The sequence below is a fragment of the Pseudonaja textilis genome, chromosome 13 (genome assembly GCF_049901715.1).
Source record: "Pseudonaja textilis isolate UNSWEBS1 chromosome 13, rPseTex1.2, whole genome shotgun sequence".
In the NCBI taxonomy this organism is placed as follows: domain Eukaryota; kingdom Metazoa; phylum Chordata; class Lepidosauria; order Squamata; family Elapidae; genus Pseudonaja; species Pseudonaja textilis.
The window spans coordinates 7,159,175-7,181,194 of record NC_142002.1 but is presented as its reverse complement, the minus strand read 5'-3'; the positions used below and the strand labels follow the sequence as shown (position 1 = coordinate 7,181,194).

The 22,020-nt window shown below is 44.7% G+C and overlaps 1 protein-coding gene and 1 pseudogene across 3 annotated transcripts in view; both read right to left on the bottom strand.

The window, feature by feature from the left end:
• Positions 1 to 1,283: 1,283 nt before the first annotated feature.
• LOC148124718 (uncharacterized) lies at positions 1,284 to 2,698 on the bottom strand (annotated as a pseudogene).
• A 3,906-nt stretch (positions 2,699 to 6,604) lies between these two features.
• The window catches only part of ALDH1A3 (aldehyde dehydrogenase 1 family member A3), a 41,963-nt gene continuing 26,547 nt past the window's right edge, over positions 6,605 to 22,020 (bottom strand). For all 3 annotated transcript variants that reach the window (XM_087941314.1, XM_026709259.2, XM_087941316.1), the window contains exons 6-13: positions 20,352 to 20,480; positions 17,907 to 18,020; positions 15,508 to 15,610; positions 12,754 to 12,938; positions 12,007 to 12,171; positions 11,055 to 11,212; positions 9,880 to 9,954; positions 6,605 to 7,958 (exon numbers count right to left, since the gene is read on the bottom strand). In XM_087941314.1, coding sequence (XP_087797440.1) covers positions 7,886 to 7,958; positions 9,880 to 9,954; positions 11,055 to 11,212; positions 12,007 to 12,171; positions 12,754 to 12,938; positions 15,508 to 15,610; positions 17,907 to 18,020; positions 20,352 to 20,480 — 1,002 coding nt within the window. In that variant the 3' untranslated portion in view covers positions 6,605 to 7,885. The remainder of the gene's footprint in view (positions 7,959 to 9,879; positions 9,955 to 11,054; positions 11,213 to 12,006; positions 12,172 to 12,753; positions 12,939 to 15,507; positions 15,611 to 17,906; positions 18,021 to 20,351; positions 20,481 to 22,020) is intronic.

Here is a 22,020-nt window from a genome sequence, read left to right as displayed (position 1 = left end):
TGGGATGTGGCTCAATGACTCAGCTCATTCTCTGACCCTCCCACGCCTCCTACATTGCTGCTCATGTTTCTTCCTACGACGCTGCTTAGGATCAAGCCAACATTCTTCCTCTTGACTCCCTGTCAGGGGCTGCTCCGATATGCCTTCCTCCTGATTAATCTCAGGGTGTTCCTCTCGGTTGTCTGATGAAACCTGAGGCATTATCAGGGAGGAAGGCATTGCCAGAGAGGAAGGTCCTGGGGAGGAAGGCATTCCCGGTTCCTCCTCCTCATCTTCCAAGTCCTCTTCCTCTAACAGCACAGGCTCGGGAATCGGAGCCACAACACTATCCCTCACCGCAGGGCCCTTCCCCCGAGTCTGATGGTCAGGATGTGGTCTCAAGGGGAAATGGTCATGGAACATCCGTATAAGGTCCGGGGCATGGATCGTGGAAGCATCCACCCAGGAAAGGGCCTCTGGCCCATCCCCCTGCCTCTCGATCAAATACTGGAACTGCCCTTTCAGCCAGCGGGAATCCCTAATGCTGGCCACGTTGCCGTCTACTGTGACATCGTCACTGGGCACAGATGGTGGATCATCAGCTGCGGGATGTCAGAGATCACACGAAGGGGTGTCAGGGACCAAAAGGGAATGGTGGAAGACTGGATGAATTTGCATGGAGCGTGGTAGAGTCAGTCAATAGGCTACGGGGTTGATGACCGCCTCGATGGGAAATGAGCCGATGAACCGATGGTCCAGCTTCTTTATCGGGCGGTCGACCAGAAGATGTTTTGTGGACAACCACACACGGTCTCCTACAGCCAGCAGAGGCATTGCCCATCGAGAGCGATCTGCGAACTGCTTGTAATCTTCCTTGGCCCGTATCAGTTGCTGCCAAACTAACTGCTGAACTGATTGTAGTTCCGAAAGGAATTCCTGAGTCTCAGTAACAGGGGACTCTAATAGTGTCAATGGAAAGAACCGCGGATGGTACCCCACATTAGCATAAAATTGTGTCATTTGGGTGGAGGTGTGCTGGGAGTTGTTGAATGCAGACTCCGCCAGAGGGAGATAATCAACCCAGTTTTTCTGCCGGTGGTTTACAAAACAATGCAAATATTCCTCGAGAATGCCAATGACTTTCTCTGTCCCACCATCAGTTTCTGGATGGTGCGCCAATGACAAGCACACCTGCACCTGTAACGTGGTCATCAGGCTTTTCCAAAATTGGGCTGTAAATTGTACACCACGGTCAGAAAGTACCTTGTCTGACAGACCATGGAGATGAAAAACATGCTGCAAGAACAATCAGGCAGTTATACGGGCCGATGGCAATTTATGACACGGAATGAAGTGGGCCATTTTTGTCAACATGTCGACCACCACAAGCACAGTCATAAATCCCGAGGATGATGGTAAATGAGTCAAGAAGTCCATGGAAATCGCTCCCCATGGTCTTTCTGGAGTCGGCAGAGGTTGGAGGAGACCAGGAGGCGCACCCGTCGCGGCTTTCGCTTGCCTGCATGGTACATAGCATGTGACATAGGCGTGGACATCATGCCGTACTCAAGGCCACCAAATAGTCTGCGTTACAAGATGGAGGGTCAGAACCCAAAATGGCCGGCTGCAGGGTTGTCATGACACTGCATCACAATAAGGGCTCAAAGTAGCCCCGTGGGTACGTACAACCAGCCCCGATGCTTAAGCCCTCCTCCAAAGTCCATGGGGATTCGGGTCCAATCTCCCTCATCCTCTGCTGCGACCAAGCATCTAGGCACTGCGCCTCTTGCACCTGAGTCCGCAAGTCCACCAGTTCCTGGACTGCGGCCAAGTATTCTACTGCCAGCACTGTTCACGGAGGAAGGGGGTCCTCGGGGCAAAGGTGCTCAGGTTTGTGGGAAAGGGCATCCGCCCTCTGATTGTGACCACTGGGGATATAGGTCACAGAAAAATTGAACTGGGCAAAAAACAACGACCACCGGATCTGCCGCTGGTTCAACTTTCTTGCTGTTGACAAATGTTCTAAATTCCAATGGTCCATCCGGACCTCCACCTTGTGTCCGGCTCCCTCGAGATGATGTCGCCATGCCTCAAATGCAGCCTTGATAGCCAGCAACTCTTTTTCCCAGATGGTGTAATTACATTAGGAAGGAGTGAGTTTCCGGGAATGATAAGCATAAGGAAAAAGAGTGATGCTATCCACCAGGGCTTGCAACAGCACCGCCCCAATAGCCACGTTGGACGCATCCATCTCCACCACAAAAGGACGATGCGGATCAGGGTGCCTCAGGACGGGTTCTGCGATGAAGGCATTCTTGAGGGCCTCAAAAGCCTGTTGCTGTGGTGGGCCCCACTGGAACAGGACCTTCTTTCGGAGGAGCTAGGTTATTGGACCCATCAGCTTGGCAAAACCCAGGATGAAGGTCCGGTAATTGTTAGCGAACCCCAATAGGCGTTGAACATCCTTCACGCCACGAGGGGGTTCCCAACTACATAAGGCCTCCACCTTACGTGGGTCCATGGCGATACCTTTGGGAGAGATGATGTGCCCAAGGAACTCAATGGAAGTCTGGAAGAAGAAACATTTCTCCAGCTTCACATAAAGTTGGTGCTCCCGAAGACATTGCAAGACCAGACGAACATGTTGAAGGTGGCAGTCCCTGGACCCAGAATAGATCAGAATATCATTCAGGTACACCACCACGAACTGATCTAACATTTCCCAAAACACGTCATTCATCAGGTGCTGGAAGGCTGTGGGGGCATTGGTCAATCGAAACGGCATCACAGTGTACTCAAAATGGCTGTATCGGATGCCAAATGCTGTCTTCCATTTGGCCCCTTCCCACATCCACACCAGGTTATAGGCCCCTCGAAGATCGAGCTTGGTGAAGATAGTGGCCTCCCTCAACCTCTCCAACAATTCCAGAATGAGCGGCAAAGGGTAGCACCGTGATGATGTTTAGTTGACAGTAATCACAGCACAAACATAAGTCTCCCATTTTTTTCTTGACAAAGAGGACTGGGGCTGAGAGAGGGGATGACGAAGGCCGGATGAACCCTTGAGCCAAGTTTTTGTCCAAAAAGTCCCATGGTGCGGCCAGCTCGGGCTCGGACTTGGAGTACAAATGTCCCTTTGGCAGCGGTACATTGGGCAGAAGGTCCACTGGGCAATCATAGGGCCAATGTGGGGGTAACCGGTCCAGCTCCTTCTCACTGAATACATCCGTGAAGTCCGTCAGTTCAGGAGGTATGGAGACAGCAGAGGTGGTGATGTGCTGGCCAGCACAGGTGTTGCGGAAGTGGTTCATGTACTGCAGACTCGGAAAAGAAATGGTGTTCCGCGACCATGCCACCTGAGGATCATGAATCCCAAGCCATGCCAAGGACTAATGGGAAATGGACGTCCACGGTGACATAAAAGCGGATCGCCTCCTCATGTTCTCCAATGACTAGGCGCAAAGGCTGAGTGGCGAATTTAATGAGTCGTGCAATAAGTTCCCACCCATCAATAGTCTCGACCCTCATCGGAGGTTCTACCGGAACCAAAGGGACATCAAAATGGGCTGCAAAGGCCTGGTCGATAAAGTTAGTCGTGGCCCCTGAGTCCACCAGCGCATTCACTGGAATCCCTTCCGACTGGTTAGCCAAGAAAACCCAAGTGTCCCAAATCAGATGCTGAGGGGGCCCAGTGTCAACCTCCGCTAATTCAGGTGGTTGTTTGATACATGCCTGGCCTAGGGTTTCCCCCCAGGTCAGGCCTCCCCCGTTTCCCGACTGATCACACCAAGATTCAGGTACAGGCTTGAGTGCCCCACTTTGCTTTAGAGGACAAGAAATAGCGAAATGTCTTGCCCTCCCACAATACAAGCACAAACCTCCTTGGCATCTCCACATTTGCTCCTGGCCTGTCAGGCGAGGTCTGACCGCTCCTAACTCCATTGGCTCCTCAGCCATTGCCACGACACATTGGGTGACCTGGGGAGCTGTTACCACAAGGCGCTGCGGTACAGATGCAGATGGCTGCTCCTGGATGGTACGATGGTTCTTTCATCGTTGGAGACATGTGTCGATGCATAAGCATTGCACCACCAGAGCATCAAGGATTGGGGCCAGTTCTACTCGAACTAACTCGTCCTGCAGCTCATCTGACAGGCCATCCTGAAAGGCGTCCATTAACGCTGCGTCATTCCAGTTGGAATCCAGGCATAAAAGCCGAAATTCAGAAATAAATTCTTGCAGGGGGCGCTTCTCTTGTCGAAGATCCTTAAGACGCCTAGCTGCCGTCTGCACTCGTATGGGGTCTTCATACATGTGGCGCATGTGTTGCCAAAAACCCTGGTAATTAGTTAATGATGGGCTGTCCTTGAGCAACAAAGGTGTGGCCCATCTGGTGGCCAAGCCAGAAAGGAGGCTTATCACAAACCCCACCCGAGCCCGGTCATCTGGGAAATCCTCTGGCCTCATAGCCATAAATAACTGGCACTGTCCCATGAAAGCCAGGAACATCTCAGGCTGCCCAGAAAACTTATCTGGCACAGCCACTGGGCATTTCCGATGAGGAGGGGGAGGAGGAGCTGCATGAGCCTGCAGCAAAGCAATTTGGGCTGTTAATTGAACCACTTGCTGTTGTAGAGTTTGATTTTCATCTTGCAGCTGTTGTTGAAACTGCTGCTGGTGGTCCATCTTGGGTAAAAGATGGTTTAAGTCAGGTGCGGGACAAAAATGCTCTGTCTCACCTTTCTTCTTTCCCCAAAAGATGAAAGAGTACAAACTCACACAAACACAGGCAGGCAGGCAGGCTGGCTCGGACTTCACAGAGTTAATTCTTTGGAACTGATAATGTCCTTGGCATTCCAACATGCTCTGCCTGCCAAGTCCGAACTGATAACAAGTAAAAGCTACTTACAGAAAATTATAAGGCAGACCACAAGAATCATTCACAAAGAAAACCTGAAGTAAGATCAAACTTTGTCCCGTACAAAGTTCCAGCCGACAACACACCCACTTTTATCCCCTGTGGGATGTGGCTCAATGACTCAGCTCATTCTCTGACCCTCCCACGCCTCCTATGTTGCTGCTCACATTTCTCCCTACGACGCTGCTTAGGATCAAGCCAACATTCTTCCTCTTGACTCCCTGTCAGGGGCTGCTCCAATATGCCTTCCTCCTGATTAATCTCAGGCTGTTCCTCTCGGTTGTCTGATGAAACCTGAGGCATTATCAGGAGGAGGCATTGCCAGAGAAGATGAAGGTCCTGGGGGAAGAAGGCAAGGCATCTTGCCAGCAAGATCGGGGAAAGGTCCTGGGCTTCTTTAACTTCTTTAATCTCTCTCTCTCTCTCTCTGATGAAGTTTGTAAGCATTCCCAGTTCCTCCTCCTCATGATTTCAAGAAAATTTGCAGACTTCAAAACGGGAGGGCTTTCAAATAAGGACACACTACAAAAATTTAATTTAATTCCTGGCAAGGGAAGCATAACTATGTTGTGTCAATGTAAATCCATTAAAAACCTTTCAGTCAACGTGAATAAATCGTGTTCTTATTTGCAATGCATTGTTTGCCATCAAAGCAAGAGAAGTGAGAATTGTGGAGAGTGTTACAATTATGGTAGATGTGGGCTTTATGATGAGTGGCGAGCAAATCAAATGCACCACTGCAATTACTTCTTCCAGCATGAAGTCATTTACCACACTGCTGCTCTTGACGCTAGTTGCCAGCTGCTGCGGATGGTTGCCCCAGGAAAATGTAGCCTGAAGCTTTGGAAATCTCCTTGAATGTTCATCAACTTGGCAACTGCTTAACAACTGAAATGTCAAGTTCTCATTCTTAAGACAGGCAAGGGATCAAGTTGAGCTGTCCCCCTGCTGCACACCTAAGTTCATGCTGAAGCTCCTAGTTTCCATATCACTTCTCCCCCCTCCAACTGGGAATAGAGTTGGAAGAGACCTTGGAGATCCAACCTCCAGCTCAAGCAGGAGACTCTATACCATTTCAGACAACTGGCTGTCCAGTCTCTTCTTCCTTTCTCTTTCTTTCCCTTTTCTCTTTTTCTTTCCTTTCCTTTGTTTTTTCTTTCCTCCCTTCCCTTTTCTCTTTCTTTCTTTTTCTTCCCTTTCCTTCCTTCCTTCCTTCCTTCCTTCCTTCCTTCCTTTTTTCTTTCCTTTTCCTTTTTTCTTTCTCCTTTTCTGTCATCTCTCCTTTCCTTTCCTTTCCTTTCCTTTCCTTTCCTTTCCTTTCCTTTCCTTTCCTTTCCTTTCCCTTTCCCTTTCCTTTCCTTTCCCTCTTATATAGCCCTCCACTGACCACAGCTGCATTGAGAGTCTTGCAAGAGTGCACAATCAGATTTGCAGGAGTGATATCGATAGAATAAGACTGGGAAACTAAAGTTATGAAAGCTACTACCACTTTTCCTGTAGAGATTAGAGTAACAGAATCTTGTAAATCTGAATGACTCTCCTTTCCCTGCTTTTATCCTGAAGAGAACTAGGTAATCTCAAGACTTCCTATTTTTTTCTTTTTGTTTCTGACTTTAGTTTGTATTGTTTTTTATTATTGTTCAAATTTTTAAAAATCCGTTTTGCAGTATATGGAATCTCCCCTCAAGTACGAGCAAGTCGGATCGTAAAAATTATATTTTATTAACTGTAGTGCTACTATTACAAGAGATAACTTTTAAAATAAGCAAATTATTTCCATGTACAATCAGCAATAAAAATACATTAGATTAATTGCATTCTAATTTATAAATATATATATTTATTTATTTATATTTAAACATTTAGTGATGATACTTCTAGACAGCACTAACATGCAATGAAATAATATAAAGACTCTACAAGGTTGTACTTTACAATAGTGCCTAAGATTTTAATTTCCAAAGTAAAAGAAAAAAGAAAAGAAAAATTCAGTGTGTACAAAAACCACAATAAAATACAGTTACCGTCAATAATTACAAGGCACTGAAAAAACTTGAAATCACAACAAGGAATGCATTTATTTCAAAAAGAGCATCTATAGAAAAATAAACCAATGATTCCAGATTGCACTGTAGAAAAGTGGCCATTAAAAGCATAAGGGAGAGGCAATTATTGTAGCTGTCTTATTATCCTTTTGTACACCACCCAGAAAGAGAAAAAAGAATGTCTGTGCAAGTACTTGGGAAAAGTCAATGGACAAGAAACGCACAAGAGCACCTGGGATCCTTCCTTATTTGTATTTGTGAAACATTTCAAAAAAACACGTTTGTAAAGAAACCCCCCAAATAGAGACAAATTGCTAAATTGCAAAAATGCAACCCTAAGTAATGTGGAACTAAGACTAAGAGACAAGTGAGAAAAATTTGCAAGTAGAAATTTCCTTCATCTAGCCTTGAAAGTATTTTCTGAGAGATTTGGAAAACAGTCCTAAGTGAAGAAATACAAAAATGTCCAGTGGCCTCAGGACTCCATCTGCAAATCCATTCCCTATCCTGGGTATCTCTTTGGATTGACTGGGGTTTGGCTATCTGAAAATGCTTTCAACGCTGGTCTTTCATTCTTCATCTTTTTCTAATTCTTCCAGATGTTTTGGGACTTCAGTTCCCAGAGTTCCCAGCACTATAGCCAAAGACTAGGATTTATGGGAAATCAAGTCCCAACCCATCTGGGAAGATAACCAGGCTGGAGGAAAAATCTTGCAGCTGATTAAATCAAATCTGTTTCAGAAAACCAGTTGATTAATTTTGAGTTAGAAGGAGCAGCTCAAGAAAACCCGCTTTTTAAAAAAATAAGGACTGTTTGTTTTCCTTTTTTAAAGGAAGGAAAATTGGCAATTTCCCCCTTTCCAATTCTAGCAGGTGCCCTTCAATCCGTGTTATGTGTCAACATTCACAGTGTCGGAGTTTTTCACCTCCGTGCATCCATAGTTCAGCAGGTCTTCTGAGACACTTTAATGGTGACTGTCTTCACTTCTGTGTATTCTGAGAGAGCATATTCTCCTCTGTAGAAGAACACAAATTTTGAATTGAAGATACAAGTACTTCAGCATGCCAAAGAATCACGCCATATTTGCTTCCCTTCCCACATCTGTTTAACATACTAAGCTTAAATGTCATTCATGAGTATAAGATGGTAACCTTTCCAAAAATGACATGAAAAGACAGATGGGCTTTGGATGAAAATCCTTCAAAACCAAAGAAGAAATAAACTATCTTGATGTCAATATTTCAACTCCTTTTGTTTTCATAACACCTGAGGGTCAAATAATGGTTGTGTTCTTAAAAAATCTATCCACATATCTGACTTTTTGTCCCAGAACAAGATGGAATCACAAAGATCCATTCTCTGACATTGAAATGCATGTACACAAGCAGTGGTGGGATTCAAATTTTTTTACTACTGGTTCTGTGGGCGTGGCTGGGTGAGCATGGTGTGGCTTGGTGGGTGTGGCAGGGGAAGGATATTGCAAAATTCCTTCCCCTCCCCACCCCATTAACCTGCTTTCCAGCTCTGTTATCCTGTGCAGGGCAACAAAAGAAGACCCAGCTGATCAGCTGGGACTCGGGAGGCAGAGAATAGATGGGGGCGGGGCCAGTCAGAGGTGGTATTTGCCGGTTCTCCGAACTACTCAAAATTTCCACTTCCGTTTCTCCAGAACTAGTCAGAACCTGCTGAACACCACTTCTGTACTCAAGTTACATGAAGGTTTACACACTAATGCACACTTTCAGCTGCATTCCTTAGAAGACTCCTTTGGGCTAAGAACAATTTTTGAACATTCAAATTATATTTAAATTTGTAGGGAGTAAGAAATCTTTGTAAAAACCTTGGCTTGTGCATCCAGCTCCAAATATGATTATCTTTAAAATTCCTACATGCCTTGGAGCCCACCTAGGGGAACATGTGCGTCACTAAATCAATTTCCTTTTCCTTGGTTTCCCCCCTGATGTTCCCCAGATGTGTGGGTGTCAACTCCCAGAATTCTTGGCAATGGTTATGCTCACAAGGAAATCTAACAACCCCAATTCACAAACCTGGAAAGGGTCCAATCTGGGGCAAGTGCTTTAACAACTTTTTTCTCTAAGTATTGTTGATTCCTTATATGGTGACAATGAAGAGACTTTTCTGTTTGTTAGTTATTTTAGTTATATTAGATCTTTGGAGAACAGCAAATTAGTCTGAATATTTTAAACTGGTTTATTGTGGTGAATAATATGATAATAATCATATAAATCATATAAATATTAAGTAAATAATAATATATAATATTTTTATGGTAATATGTATATTTCCTGCCTTTATTATTATAAATAATATTGTGTGTGTGTGTGTGTGTGTATGAGAGAGAAAGAGAGAGGGAGGGAGGGAGGGAGAGAGACAGAGGGGAGAGAGAGAGAGGAAAAAAAAACTTCAAATGAGTCTTGACTTCTGTTGAAGCCTATCTAAAAAAAACCTTTAGTTTTCTGGGCAAATTTGAAAAGTGGATTGCCACTGTCTGTTTCTTAGGGCTGAGAGAAAAGGACTGGCTCAAGGCCCCCCACTTGACTTCTAGCCTGGTGCCTTAACCAAGTTTCTATCCTGGTGCCTTAACCAAACGGGCTTTCAAACTATATCTTTAGGAGCAGTTATTTTTCTGTATATTATCTGGGTGACACGAAGGATGGGATACAAATAAAAATGCCACCCTAAGGATAGTAGGCTTAGGGCCTAAGTACAGGTTTAATGAGAAATAATTTGCATTCTTTGGGAAGATCTGCATATGAACGGCTCATCCAAATTGCAAGGCCCAGAGGCACACGGGGAATAAGGAACACCCAGATACAAGGCAACAAAACCCTCTAAGTCAAGACAAATGAAAATTAAATTCTTGTTCCTGCCACTCTCCAACTTAATTTTCTTCAAAAAATCAGAACCAGACTTACAGTTCTCTGCCATTTCCTGACATTTTAAAACCACCGAAGGGAGCCTGTGCAAAGAAGGAGTTGTAGCAGTTGATCCTGTGGAAAACAAAGACATGAATAAGACAGCTGTATTGTTTGGAAAGAGGTTATACCTTAAGCCGGGTGTCAGCCACCCATGGCTCTGGAGCCACATGCGGCTCTTTGGACCCTCTGGTGTGGCTCCCTGTTGGGTGATCCCACCACTGGCTTGCCCTGCCCCCTCGCCCTTTCCTCCCAGTCACTCCTCTCCTGCCCTGAGAAGGTAAAACACAAAAAACAAAAATGAGAGGGAGAGAGGGACCCATTTTTCACAGAAAACACTGGGAGCCACAAAACCTGGATAGGCATGAGTGGGGGTCATGTGACTGGGTGGGAGTGATGTTGAGTTGGCCACGGTCACCCAGCTTTTGAGGCTCCCAGTGGTTTTTTTTCTGTAGGAAACGGGTCCAAATAGCTCTTTGAGTGTTTACGGTTGCAGACCCCTGCCCTAAGCTAAGCCTTGGTTTGCTTAACTATGTTTTCCTGAAGGAATCACAGCTGGCAACATAGATGCAGCCAAACAAGCTACAGTGTGACTTAGCTTGTTGTGTTAACCCTAGTATTAAGGTAAAGGTAAAGGTTCCCCTTGCACATACGTGCTAATCATTTCCAGCTCTAGGGGGCAGTGCTCATCTCCGTTACAAAGCTGAAGAGCCAGCACTATCCGAAGACGTCTCCATGGTCATGTAGCCGGCATGACTAAATGCCTAAGGCACATGGAACGTTGTTACCTTCCCACCAAGGTGGTCCCTATTTTTCTACTTGCATTTTTACATGCTTTTGAGTTGCTAGGTTGGCAGAAGCTGGGATAAGTAACAGGAGCTCACTCCGTTACGTGGCGTTAGGGATTCGAACCACTGAACTATCGAACTTTCTGATCAACAAGCTCAGCGTCTTAGCCACTGAACCACACATCCCTTTCTAAGTATTAACTAGTATTAATTCATTTCATGCATTAACTAGGCAAATGAAAACAGCTTACTGTACTCTAAGGTCAGAAGATAAGGAGGAGGGGACATAGACTTATATACTTCATCTACAATGCCTGCAAACGGAAGATTGAAGTGCAATTACTCAACAAAGCGACTTTCTATAGGAAAAAAAAATTAGCAACTCACCAGACAGTGCCAGATTGTAGTGCTGATGCTAATGTCAAGGCTCTATCCAAGTTCTTCGTAAACACCGCAGCTGTGAGTCCATATTCTGTATTATTGGCTCTCTGTATGACTTCTTCTAGGCTCTTAAACTTTGTTATGGGCTGCACGGGTCCAAAAATCTGTTGACATCAAAATCACGGCCATCAGAACATGAATAAAAATTGAGTTTACCTAAAGCACCTTCCTTTCATATCAGGATATTCAGCAATCGCATCGTGCTGCTTTCCCATGTTTAACATTTTATTGGGTTATAAGATAAAATAAGATACAAAACACAACAGTAAATATTGGAAAGAAAATGGTAGAGGGAAAAGAGGGGGGGAGAAGTGAGGGAGGATAACGAAGAAAAGAAAAAGAAACATTGACTTCCAATTCTCTCTGTTGCAGTAAAAAAAGGCATTAACATCAAATCACAACTTTTTTTGTTTTTTCATAATAATGTGAACAAGCCATTTCTATAAGGATCTATCAATCTCATCAGTAAAATCCAAAATCAAAGTTTCATTCTTTTCCACTTCAACACAAAGTTCAGTAGCAGCCTCCATGTAGAAACGAAGTACTTATATTCTTTTCTTTAAACAAAATGGTCAATTTTGCCTTTCAGCCAACTTCTGCAACTATTTGTCCAAACATTGTGTGACATTCCCATCTGGTGTCCTTCAGTTGTGTTGTAGTAGCAGAACAAAATTCTGTGAATTGAAGTCCCACAATATTTTGGAGAGCACCAGGCGAGGTAGACCGAATGTTTTATTTTGATCCATGTGCCTCTTTATTTTTTATTAAGGGTGAATGGACACGATTATGAACAAAAATGGGTTCTTTGTTAACCACCCCAAATATATGTCTACAATCACCATGTAGTTGTGTGTGAGTTGTGAGGTTACATAAATTGGTTTCACGGGTAAATAAATACCTCCTCTTTGGCAATTCGCATATTGTCTGTGACTTCTGAAAAAATGGTGGGTTTGATGAACAGGCCACAATCGCCCATAGCTAAACCACCACACTCCAACTTGGCACCTTCTTTCTTCCCACTTTCGATCAGGTCCAAGATCTTGTCAAACTGCTGCTGATCGATCTATCAAAATAAAAATACAAGTTGCACCACTTTTATGAGAACTAGAAATGGATGCTAACAGTGTGACACACAGCTCATTTCTCATCCACGCTTTAAGAGTCTTCCTCATGGAAAATATAACACATCTAACATTTAATAATATTTAAGAGAGCCAGCTTGGTCTAATGGTTAAGGCAGTAGGCTAGAAACTAGGAGACTGTGAATGCTAATCCCACCTTAGCCATGAAAGCCAGCTGGGTGACTTAGGGCACCAAATACGATTATGCACTAGGCTAGAAACTGGGAGACAGTGAGTTCTAGTTCCACCTTAGCCATGAAAGCCAGCTGGTTAACTTTGGTTAAGCTGGGACTAGAACTCACCAGGAGATGGTGAGTTCTAGTCCCAGCTTAGCCATGAAAGCCAGCTGGATGACTTAGGACATCAGACACGATTATGCACTAGACTAGAAACTGGGAGACTGTGAATTCTCATCCCAGTTTAGCCATAAAAGCCAGCTGGGTGACTTTGGGGACCAAACACTAGGAGATGATGAGTTCTAGTTCCACCTTAGCCATGATAGTTCTTCAACGGTAATATAATACCTGTGGACCCTGCTCAGTTTGGAAATCAAATGGGTCTCCCACAAGTCGCTTCTTTGCATATTCCACGCTGCGTTTGACAAATTCTGGGTAGATCTGCTCTTCCACAAAAACACGTGAAGCTGCTGTACAGCATTGACCTTGGTTGAAGAAGACGCCCTGGTGGGCACAGTCCACAGCTAAGTCCACTGGAAAGACATCAGAGAGAAAGAGGTTAAAAATATTAGCACAGGAAGCTGTGTTATACCAAGACCACTTGTTATGGGTCGCTCTTCCCCCAGCATTTTAATTGGTGTCTTTACAAGCCCAATTTGGATGCACAGCTTTGAAGAAAGGGTAGCTATTTTTCCCATGGGAGACCCAGTTCGATATAGGGGGTAATGCTATAATTAGAAACCAGGAGACTGGGAGTTCTAGTTCTGCTCTTTAACACAAAGCCAGCTGGATAACCTTGGTCCAGTCTCTCTCTATCAGCCCCAGGAAGATGGTAATGGCAAGCCACTTTTGGAAATTTGGCTAGAAAATTGTAGGAACATGTCCAAGTTTAGACAAGCATTTTGATGTAGTGCCGGGATTCCCAACCCCAAGTCTACGGACCAGCACCGGGTCAGGGCATGCCAGAAATCGGGTTGCACAAACAAGCAAAGTCCCATCCGTGGGATGCAGGCAGCACACAAAACCATGCTCCGGTCCATGGAACAACCTCTCTCCACAGAACCAGTCCCTGGTGCCCCAGAGGTTGGGGGAATGCTGGTGTAGTGGTTAAGGTACCAGACTAGAACTGAAAAACTGAGTTCTAGTCCCACCTCATGCATAAAACTAGCTGTTAACCTTGGGTCAGTCATTCTCCTTTAGCAATGACAACTACTTCTGGAACCTTGCCAAGAAAATTGCAGGGACTAGATGGGCATCAATACTAGTTGGAAGGCAGCAAAATACCTCCTCCATTCAGAGTTTTGAGAAGGATTGTTACGTAACCGTTCCAAAGATGCTTTTTCAAGAGGCAACTGGGACAACCATGACCTGGATGACTGTGAATCTCCATGGACACTTGTGTGAGAGCCTTTGACTGAACAGCTACATTGCAAAATTCAGGAAAAAATGTGGCTTTCCAACCATACTTCACCTTGTGCCAAAGAAAACACAAAACAAAATTTGGGAACTGCCTATGTAAGTGGCAGTGAAGAGAACCAACATCTTCTGCATCCCTAGATTGAACTTTTAAGGCAGCGCAGCCCCATCCTAGACTTGCTACAAAAGAGTACCATAGCCAGTTTGGATTAAGGCACCTGGTTAGAAAATGGGAGACAGTGAGTTCTAGTCCCACCTTAGGCATAAACACTGGATGGGTGACTTTCGCCTTCTCTCAGCCCAACCCACCTCACAGGGTTGTTGTTGTGGGGACAATAGGAGGAGGAAGGTGTTTTGGACATGTTCTCTGCCTTGAGTTATTTGTAAAAATAATAAAGATGAGAGATGATACTGTGTTTCTCCAACAATACGGCCTCCACCAATAGGAAGGCCCAGCAGGACTTCTAGGCATGAGGTGAAATTAAGCCCCGCCTCCAAAATTTAGGCCTATTTAATCCATGCATTTCCCCGCCATTTCTCACATTGTTTGTTAAAACTACACGAGGTGAAGAAAATGGGGGGCAAGGGGAGGAGTAAACTTGCCTTTACGAGCGCCCTGCACGTAGAATACTCCAATCTACTACCGATAGAACACTGGCCGATAGAAGCTCCCCAAAGGCAGAGTCACCAGCCACTTCTATCGGATGGTAGAAGTGGCCTCGGGGCGAATGCCCACGTGCACTCCGCTCGCCACAAACCTGTTTCTGTTGGCCAATGGAAGCTCCCTGAAGGCAGAGACACCAGCTGTTTCTATCAGCCGGTAGAAGTGGCCTCAGGGCGAACGCCCATGCGCACTCCCCTCACCACAAAGCCATTTCTATTGGCCGATGGAAGCTCCCCAAAGGCAGAAACACCAGCCGCTTCTATCGGCCAGTAGAAGCAGCCTCAGGGTGAGTGCCCCATGCCACTCCCTTTGCCACAAACCCGCTTCTACCGGACGATAGAAGCAGCTGGTGACTCTACATTTGGGGATTTCCATCGGCCAATAGAAATGGCTTCGTGGGAAGGGGAATGCGTGTGGGCACTCGCCCTGAGGCTGCTTCTACCGGCTGTTAGATTTCCTCCCCCACGCGCACCCCCACCTAGAGCGGCCCATGCACACTCAACTTTCCACGAGGGCACTTCTACCGGCTGATAGAAGTGGATGGTGACTCTGCCTTCGGGGAGCTTCCATCAGCCCATAGAAGTGGACTCATGGAGAGGTGACTGAGCATGGGGCACTCTAGGTTGGGGTGCATGTGGGGGAGGAAATTAAGTCACCCCTGAAAAGACATCCTACCCGTTTTTTCGGGGCTAAAAAAAAATAAGACCCAGACTTATTTTATGAGAAACACGGTAGATAGATGGATGGATGGATGGATGGATAGATAGATGATAGATAGATAGATAGATAGATGATAGATGGATGGATGGACAGACGGAGAGACAGACAGATGACAGACAGACAAACAGACAGACTGACAGAGTACCCTAAAGTCTGAATAATCATAGGGTTTTTTCCCCTTCCTTGTTTCACCTGTCCACACTATTAACTCCTCCCCACTCCAACAATACAGCTTCAAAGCTTCTGCATGCTATCTTGAAAGACCAAGGAGAAACATATGCCAAAAATCAGATTCCACTCACAGTCAGCATCTGCGCAGACAATGCAAGGATTCTTCCCGCCCAGCTCCAGAGTCACCCTCTTGAGATTGCTTTTCGAAGCAGCTTCTTTGATCAGCTTTCCAACCTGTGCCCCCCAAAAGAGAAGGTGGGAATTGTGAGATTCTTAGCCTCTGCCCCACAAGAAGGAGAAAAACCTTGTTTCAAATATTTTGCTCAGTCAGAGAAAGAGCTAGCTAGAAATTTGCTAGCAGGAAAGGAAAAAGGAAAGGAAAAGAAAAGAAAAGAAAGGAAAGGAAAGAAGGAAAGGAAAAAAGGAAGGAAATGGGAGGAAAGGAAAGAAGGAGAGGACAAAAGGAAGGAAAAAGGGAAGGAAGGGAAAGGAAAGGAAAGAAGGAAAGGAAAAGAAAGAAGGAAAGGAAAGGAAAGAAGGAAAGGAAAAGGAAGGAAAAAAAGGAAGGAAGGAAAAAGAAAGAAGGAAAAAGGGGAAGGGAAGGAAGGGTGAAAAGGAAAGGGGAAAGGTTCTCCCCTGGAAGATATGCCAGAGAAGGGAGGGAGGGAAGGAAGGAAGGAAGGAAGGAAGGGAAGGGAAGGGAAGGAGGGAGAGAGGGAGGGAGGAAAATTTGCAAACATCCTTAGCCACCCTAGGTCCAAACATGTCCATGTCAATTCAGGTATTCATATTAGACCATGAACCCTATCCCTGGCCTCTCAGCCAGATCCTGGGCATTGGCTTGCCATCTAATATTTGCCCTGAGAAACTCTCACAATCAACACTCCAGAAACAGGGAAGAAAGAAAGGAAAAAAAACACCCTCTTTTGCAACAATCAAAGTTTCAACCATTAGATGGTGCTGCTACATGTGAAGATTCCCAACCAAAAGGCATTTGCGAAACCTTTGGTGCTGACAGCAATTTCTCATAATTACAGGCAGGCATCTCAAGCGTGCAAGGCTGACCAAAACAGATGGGAACTGACAGGAGGCTGGCAAGGACTTTAAATCCTCAAACTCCAAACTCTGTAAAAGCAGAGAGTGGATGAGGTTTCTGGAAAGGGCGTTTGAGAGTCCACTCTTCTCTGAGCCTAGCTTAACCTGAATAAAACCAAATACTGGTAACTAGAGGTGGTATATTCAGCAGGTTCTGTCCAGTTCTGGAGAACCGGTAGCGGAAATTTTGAGTAGTTTGGAGAACCGGCCAATCCCACCTCTGACTGGCCCCCCACTTCTCTGCCTCCCGAGTTCCAGCTGATCGGCTGGGTCTTCTTTGGTTGCCCTGCACAGGAGAACGGAGCTGGAAAACAGATTAGTGGGGTGGGGAGGGAATGGGATTTTGCAGTAACCTTCCCCAAGAAGTGGGGAGGGAATGGAGATTTTACAGTGTCCTTCCACTGCCACGTCCACCAAGCCACACCCACCAAGCCACGTCCACAGAACCGATAGTAAAAAAATTTGAATCCCACCACTGCCGGTAACCTGAATAAAACAATATGCTAGATTATCTACAGGTGAATTCAGTTAAGCAGAGCCTTAACGAGCGAGTAACCTCTTTCTGCATCCAATGCCAAACATTTTGGAGAAGATTATCTCCATAAGGAATGAAAGAATGGACCAAATGGGCTCTCTTGATGCAAAACAGCCATAAGGTAGAGTTTCTGGCGACATAAAGCAGACCCATGTGGGTTTCTGATTTCCTATTCTTTAACAGCAACAGACTTGATTTATTTACCACCTTTGTCGTTTCTTTATAAGACTTAAACATAAAAAAGTGAGGATTCTGACTGTATTGCAACCATCTGTAACCGACTATTTGGAAATACTTGCAAATAGGCCTAGGGATTTTTTGTGGCTCTCCTGGAAAATGAAGTGTTTCGTAGATTACGTTTACAGATTAACAGAGTTGGGAGGGTCCTTGGAGGTCATCTAATCCAACCTCCCACCCAAGCAGGACACCCTACACCATTTCTGACAGATGGGCAGTCCAGTCTCTTCTTGAAAGCTTCCAGTGATGAAGCTCCCACAATTTCCGAGGGCAACTTCTGTTCCATGGGTTGATTGCTCTCACTGTCAGAAAGTTTCTCCTTATTTCCAGGTTAAATCTCTCCTTGATCAGCTTCCATCCATTATTCCTTGTCTGGCCTACAGGGGCTTTAGAAAATAGCTTGACCCCCTCTTCTCTGTAGCAGCCCCTCAAATATTGGAACCCTGCTATCGTGTCCCCCTGGTCCTTCTCTTCACAAAACTATCCATGCCCAATTCCTGTTCATCATACGTTTTAGCCTCCAGTCCTCTAATCGTTTTGGTTGCTCTTCTCTGCACCTTTTCTAGAGTCTCAACATCTTTTGTGTAGTAATAGATCCAATCCAAGCAATGGGTTGTAAAGGAGCAAAAGAGATGTGAAACTATAAACATTTTCATCACTTACCTCTGTTGAGCCTGTGAAAGCTATTTTGTCAACCTTGGGATGCATGGAAAGAGCAGCTCCTGCTGTAGGTCCATATCCTGGCACAATGTTCAGTACCCCTGGAGGGAATCCTGCCTGAAAAGGAATAATATGTTTTGAGTTGCAATGGGGAGGGGGGAACCTCAGCATGTCTAAAAAGAACTGCTAAGAAAGGGGCAGAAGCAAAGGGGATGTGGCAACAAGCTTATCTGCTAAAACTACTATAACATTTTTGAAATGCTGTATTTGGTTATCTGGAACTTTGTTACTGAACTCAGAAGGATTTGTTGGGTCCTTGTAGCTCTCTGAAATTGGCGGGTTTTTTGTGGATGTTTCATTACCAAGCTAGGTAACCTCATCAGTGCTAGAAGGGAACAGTGTTCTGTCTTTAACTTTCTTGGCTGAATATAAAGACAGTCAGGTAAACTCTACAGAGGCTTCCATACAAAGTTTCTTTATTAGATTGTAATAAGCATCCTCAGGGTATAACTCACAGTTATGCTGAGATTCCTCTAATGTCCAATCTTTGCATAGTCATCTTCATAGTGTGAAAATACACTTATCTTCATCCCATAATGATGGAGCAAAGAGAAAGACACCAGCACGATGCTGGGGTCCGAGCAAGAACAAAGGAAACTCCCCCAACCCAACCAAGGGTCAATTCAGTGACCAATCAGGATTACAGATGTGACCACATGACATGAACTACATTTCCCATGATGCATTAACTTCGTTTCCCATGAGGCATTCCCTTAAGGGGACAGCTCCCAATTCCCAATTAACTATATACTGTCTGGACAGCACAAACAGGGTTTGCTCTTATTTTATATACTAGTGGATTGACCTAATCGTGGGAGTGCTCTTAGTGGTTCCTTGTTTACGTTGTTGTTTAGTATTTGTTTGTGTGTGTTGGTAGTTCCCTGATTGGTATATTGTTTACTTGTGAACTGGGATCTAGCAGTGGTGGGATTCAAAAACTTTTACTACAGGTTCTGTGGGTGTGGTTTGGTGGCCGTGGCCATGTGACTGGGTGGGCGTGGTTTTTTTGCAGCCCCCACCCATTTTGAGGAGCTTCTTAGCCACAGAGGAGCATCTGGGGTGGGGGCAGTGTTTTTGTTCCCCTAAGGCTCATCAGTGCTCTAGAAGAAAAGGAACAGAACACAGCACCCCTTCAAGGTCCATTTTGGGAGCTTCCTAGCCTCAGAGAAGCCTCTGGGGGGCATTTTTGCTCCCCTAAGGTTCCTCTGGGGCTCTGGAAGGCAAAAAATGGAGGTGGGGATGAGCTCCTCCCTCCATGTTTTGCCTTCCTGGGCCTCAGCAAGGGGAATCCCAGCAAAGCTGATCTTATCTACAGCTGATTATTGGGAGGGGAAAAAAAGCAATACCTTAGGCAAATGTCAGGCAGGAGGGTGGGATGAGCGAGCATCGGGCGGGAGGGTGACCGGGCAGGGGACGTGGCCATCCAGAACTTACTACCGGTTCGGTGACCCCCGCCAAATTCTTGCTACCAGTTCACCCGATCCAGTGCGAACCGGCTGATTACCACCACTGGCATTTAGTAATCTTGGTATTAATCTCTGCTCCAATGCTAGAGAGAAGGTCTTGTGGTCTTTTTTCCTCTTAGAGGCTTTTTTTATTATCTCTTTTGAATGGTATGTACCAGTGGTGGTATGCTACCGGTTTGGCTACTGGTTTGGCTGAATTGGTAGTAAAAGAAAACTTCCCATTATCAGCTGAGAGGAGGAACAAAGTCTCAGACAATCAGCTAAGAGGAGAAAGAAGAGAAAAGTGCAGGATTGGCCTTCCCACCTGCTCTTGCGCTTTTTTCTTCTTTGTCCTCTTAGCTGATTGATGCTGCAGGCCTCAGCTGGTGTGGGGAAAGCTGCACGCAAGCGATCACCAAACCTGGAACAGGTAGGATCCCACTGGTATGTACTTCTTGTTTATCTCTATGTGCCTGTTGATGGCCAATTTGTCTGAGTGCCAAGCCTCAGTAAGATTTACTTTTCAGTAGGCATATATCAGAAAAATTAATGTCTATGAATCTCTAAAGGTATGTGGGGAATGATCTTGAGAGCAAGCAAGCTGCAAACTGAACTACCATCATGCAAAAAAGGCACCTAGGCTCATAGAAGAAAAAGGGGTGGGTGGGAAACACCTAAAAGACCCTCCCCAGTTTTCTAGAAAGTAAATGTTTAAAAAAAAAGGAGACGGGCTTTCAAGCTTGCAAGATTCTGTTAATGCAATCTTACAGTAAAAAAGTGGGGTTAGTAGTATTTATGGTTTTGCTTCTTGTCTGCACTACCTCAAAAGGTTGATATTCATTTTGCTAAAGCATTTCTCCTTTCCTTTAACCTTCCAGAAAATTAGGGAAGGTCCCTTCTCTATCCCCCAGCTCTAACTCTTTGATTTATTTGTACCACTTACTTCCTTGACTAAAGAGCCCAAGTGGAGGGAGGTGAGGGGTGTCTGCTCAGCAGGTTTCACAACTAAGGTGTTGCCACAACACAATGCTGGGGCCATCTTCCAGATCAGCATCAGCAAAGGAAAATTCCACTAAAAGAAAGAAAGAATATTTTATTTGATCAAGACACACAAGGAATTTGTCTCCGGTACAGAAACAAACAACAATGACCCAAAGATGGTAAGAAGGACATCCCTATCATTCTTTCAATTCCCTTTTTGATGTCTTCCTAAAGAGCTGGAGAAGTACAGTATGGTTACTTCCAGATGCAATCACATCTGTCAATTAAATAACCACCATATGACCCTGCAATCCCTTAATTTGGGGTAGAGTTGGAACAACTGGATGGAGCTGAGAATTTACTGGCCAGATGCCCTTCCTGATACCTACTTGGAGTTCACAGCAAAAAAAATTTCTTTGCGCATTAGGAGATAAAGATCTGCTACTACCTAGGATTGAACTCTCAACCTTCCACGTGGGAGGAGATTGTCTTCACCTCTATACCGCCACACCACTCAGTTAAATAACCACCACAATCAATAGTATTTAGTATTTAAGTTAAATATTCTACAGTTTAATATCCATGCTTCTTATGACATGCTTGTCTATGGTTGTTAATAGAATGTACAATTTATACATTTTCCTTTAAAGAACAGGAGCTACATGTTATAACAGGAGCACATCCTTTTCATCATGGTGCGATACTTTATCCCATCTCTAAGTGTCACTGTGGGGCTGAGTACACCGATTTTTAACTATAACTGGAGGAGAAACAACTAGTGGCTGCTAAATTTAGGCTCGTAGATCCCTTTTAAAAAGTTCCCTTTTAAAAAAAATTTTTTGAAAACAGGGAAGAGTTACCGTTGAAAGCTATGTCAAGAATAAGCAGACATAAAGGTGACTTCCTGGACAAAGCCATATGCTTTTCTCAGTAGCATTATAAAAGATTCTGTAATTACCTTATTTTTTTTATTTTTTTTAAAGTTGGTCTCCCACTCAAGTACTAACCAGATCCAATCCGGCTTTCTTTTTTTAAAACCAGCTAAAGTCAGCTATGTGCTGGCACGTGTACACAGGAAGAAAACTATGAGAAGCCAAAAAAAAAGGTCTAAAATAAAATCAGTCCCGCATGTGTTGGCCAAGTCATTTCAAAAGGCAGCGATTGAATTGCGCTCTGCTTAAACGCAGTCAATCCAGAGACGTTTGTGTGGATTTGTGCACATTACTTGCAACACCACATTTCCCCAGTAACCACTCCAATCGTGCCTAGAGAAACAGCTGACTGCCCCTTTTCTAGGAGACAGAGAAACAGCATCGTTTTCTGATGATGGGACGAATTCGGAATTCCCTCCCACTGGAGATATGGCTGTCTCCAACATCATCTACCTCCTAGAAAATGTCAAAGATAAGAGTTTGGGGCTCTAATGCTGTGTGTTGTCTCTAGGTTTTAACTGTCTTATGTATCCCTACCATTATTCTATTAGCTTATGCTGCAAGTCATCAAGAATCCCATGATTTCAGCATACTTTTAATTAATACATTAATAAAATAAATATGTTGCCCATCCAAGAGAGGTGAAGATGAAATTCAAGCTGACAATTTAAAAAACACTCACAAAGGGTTGACCTTTTC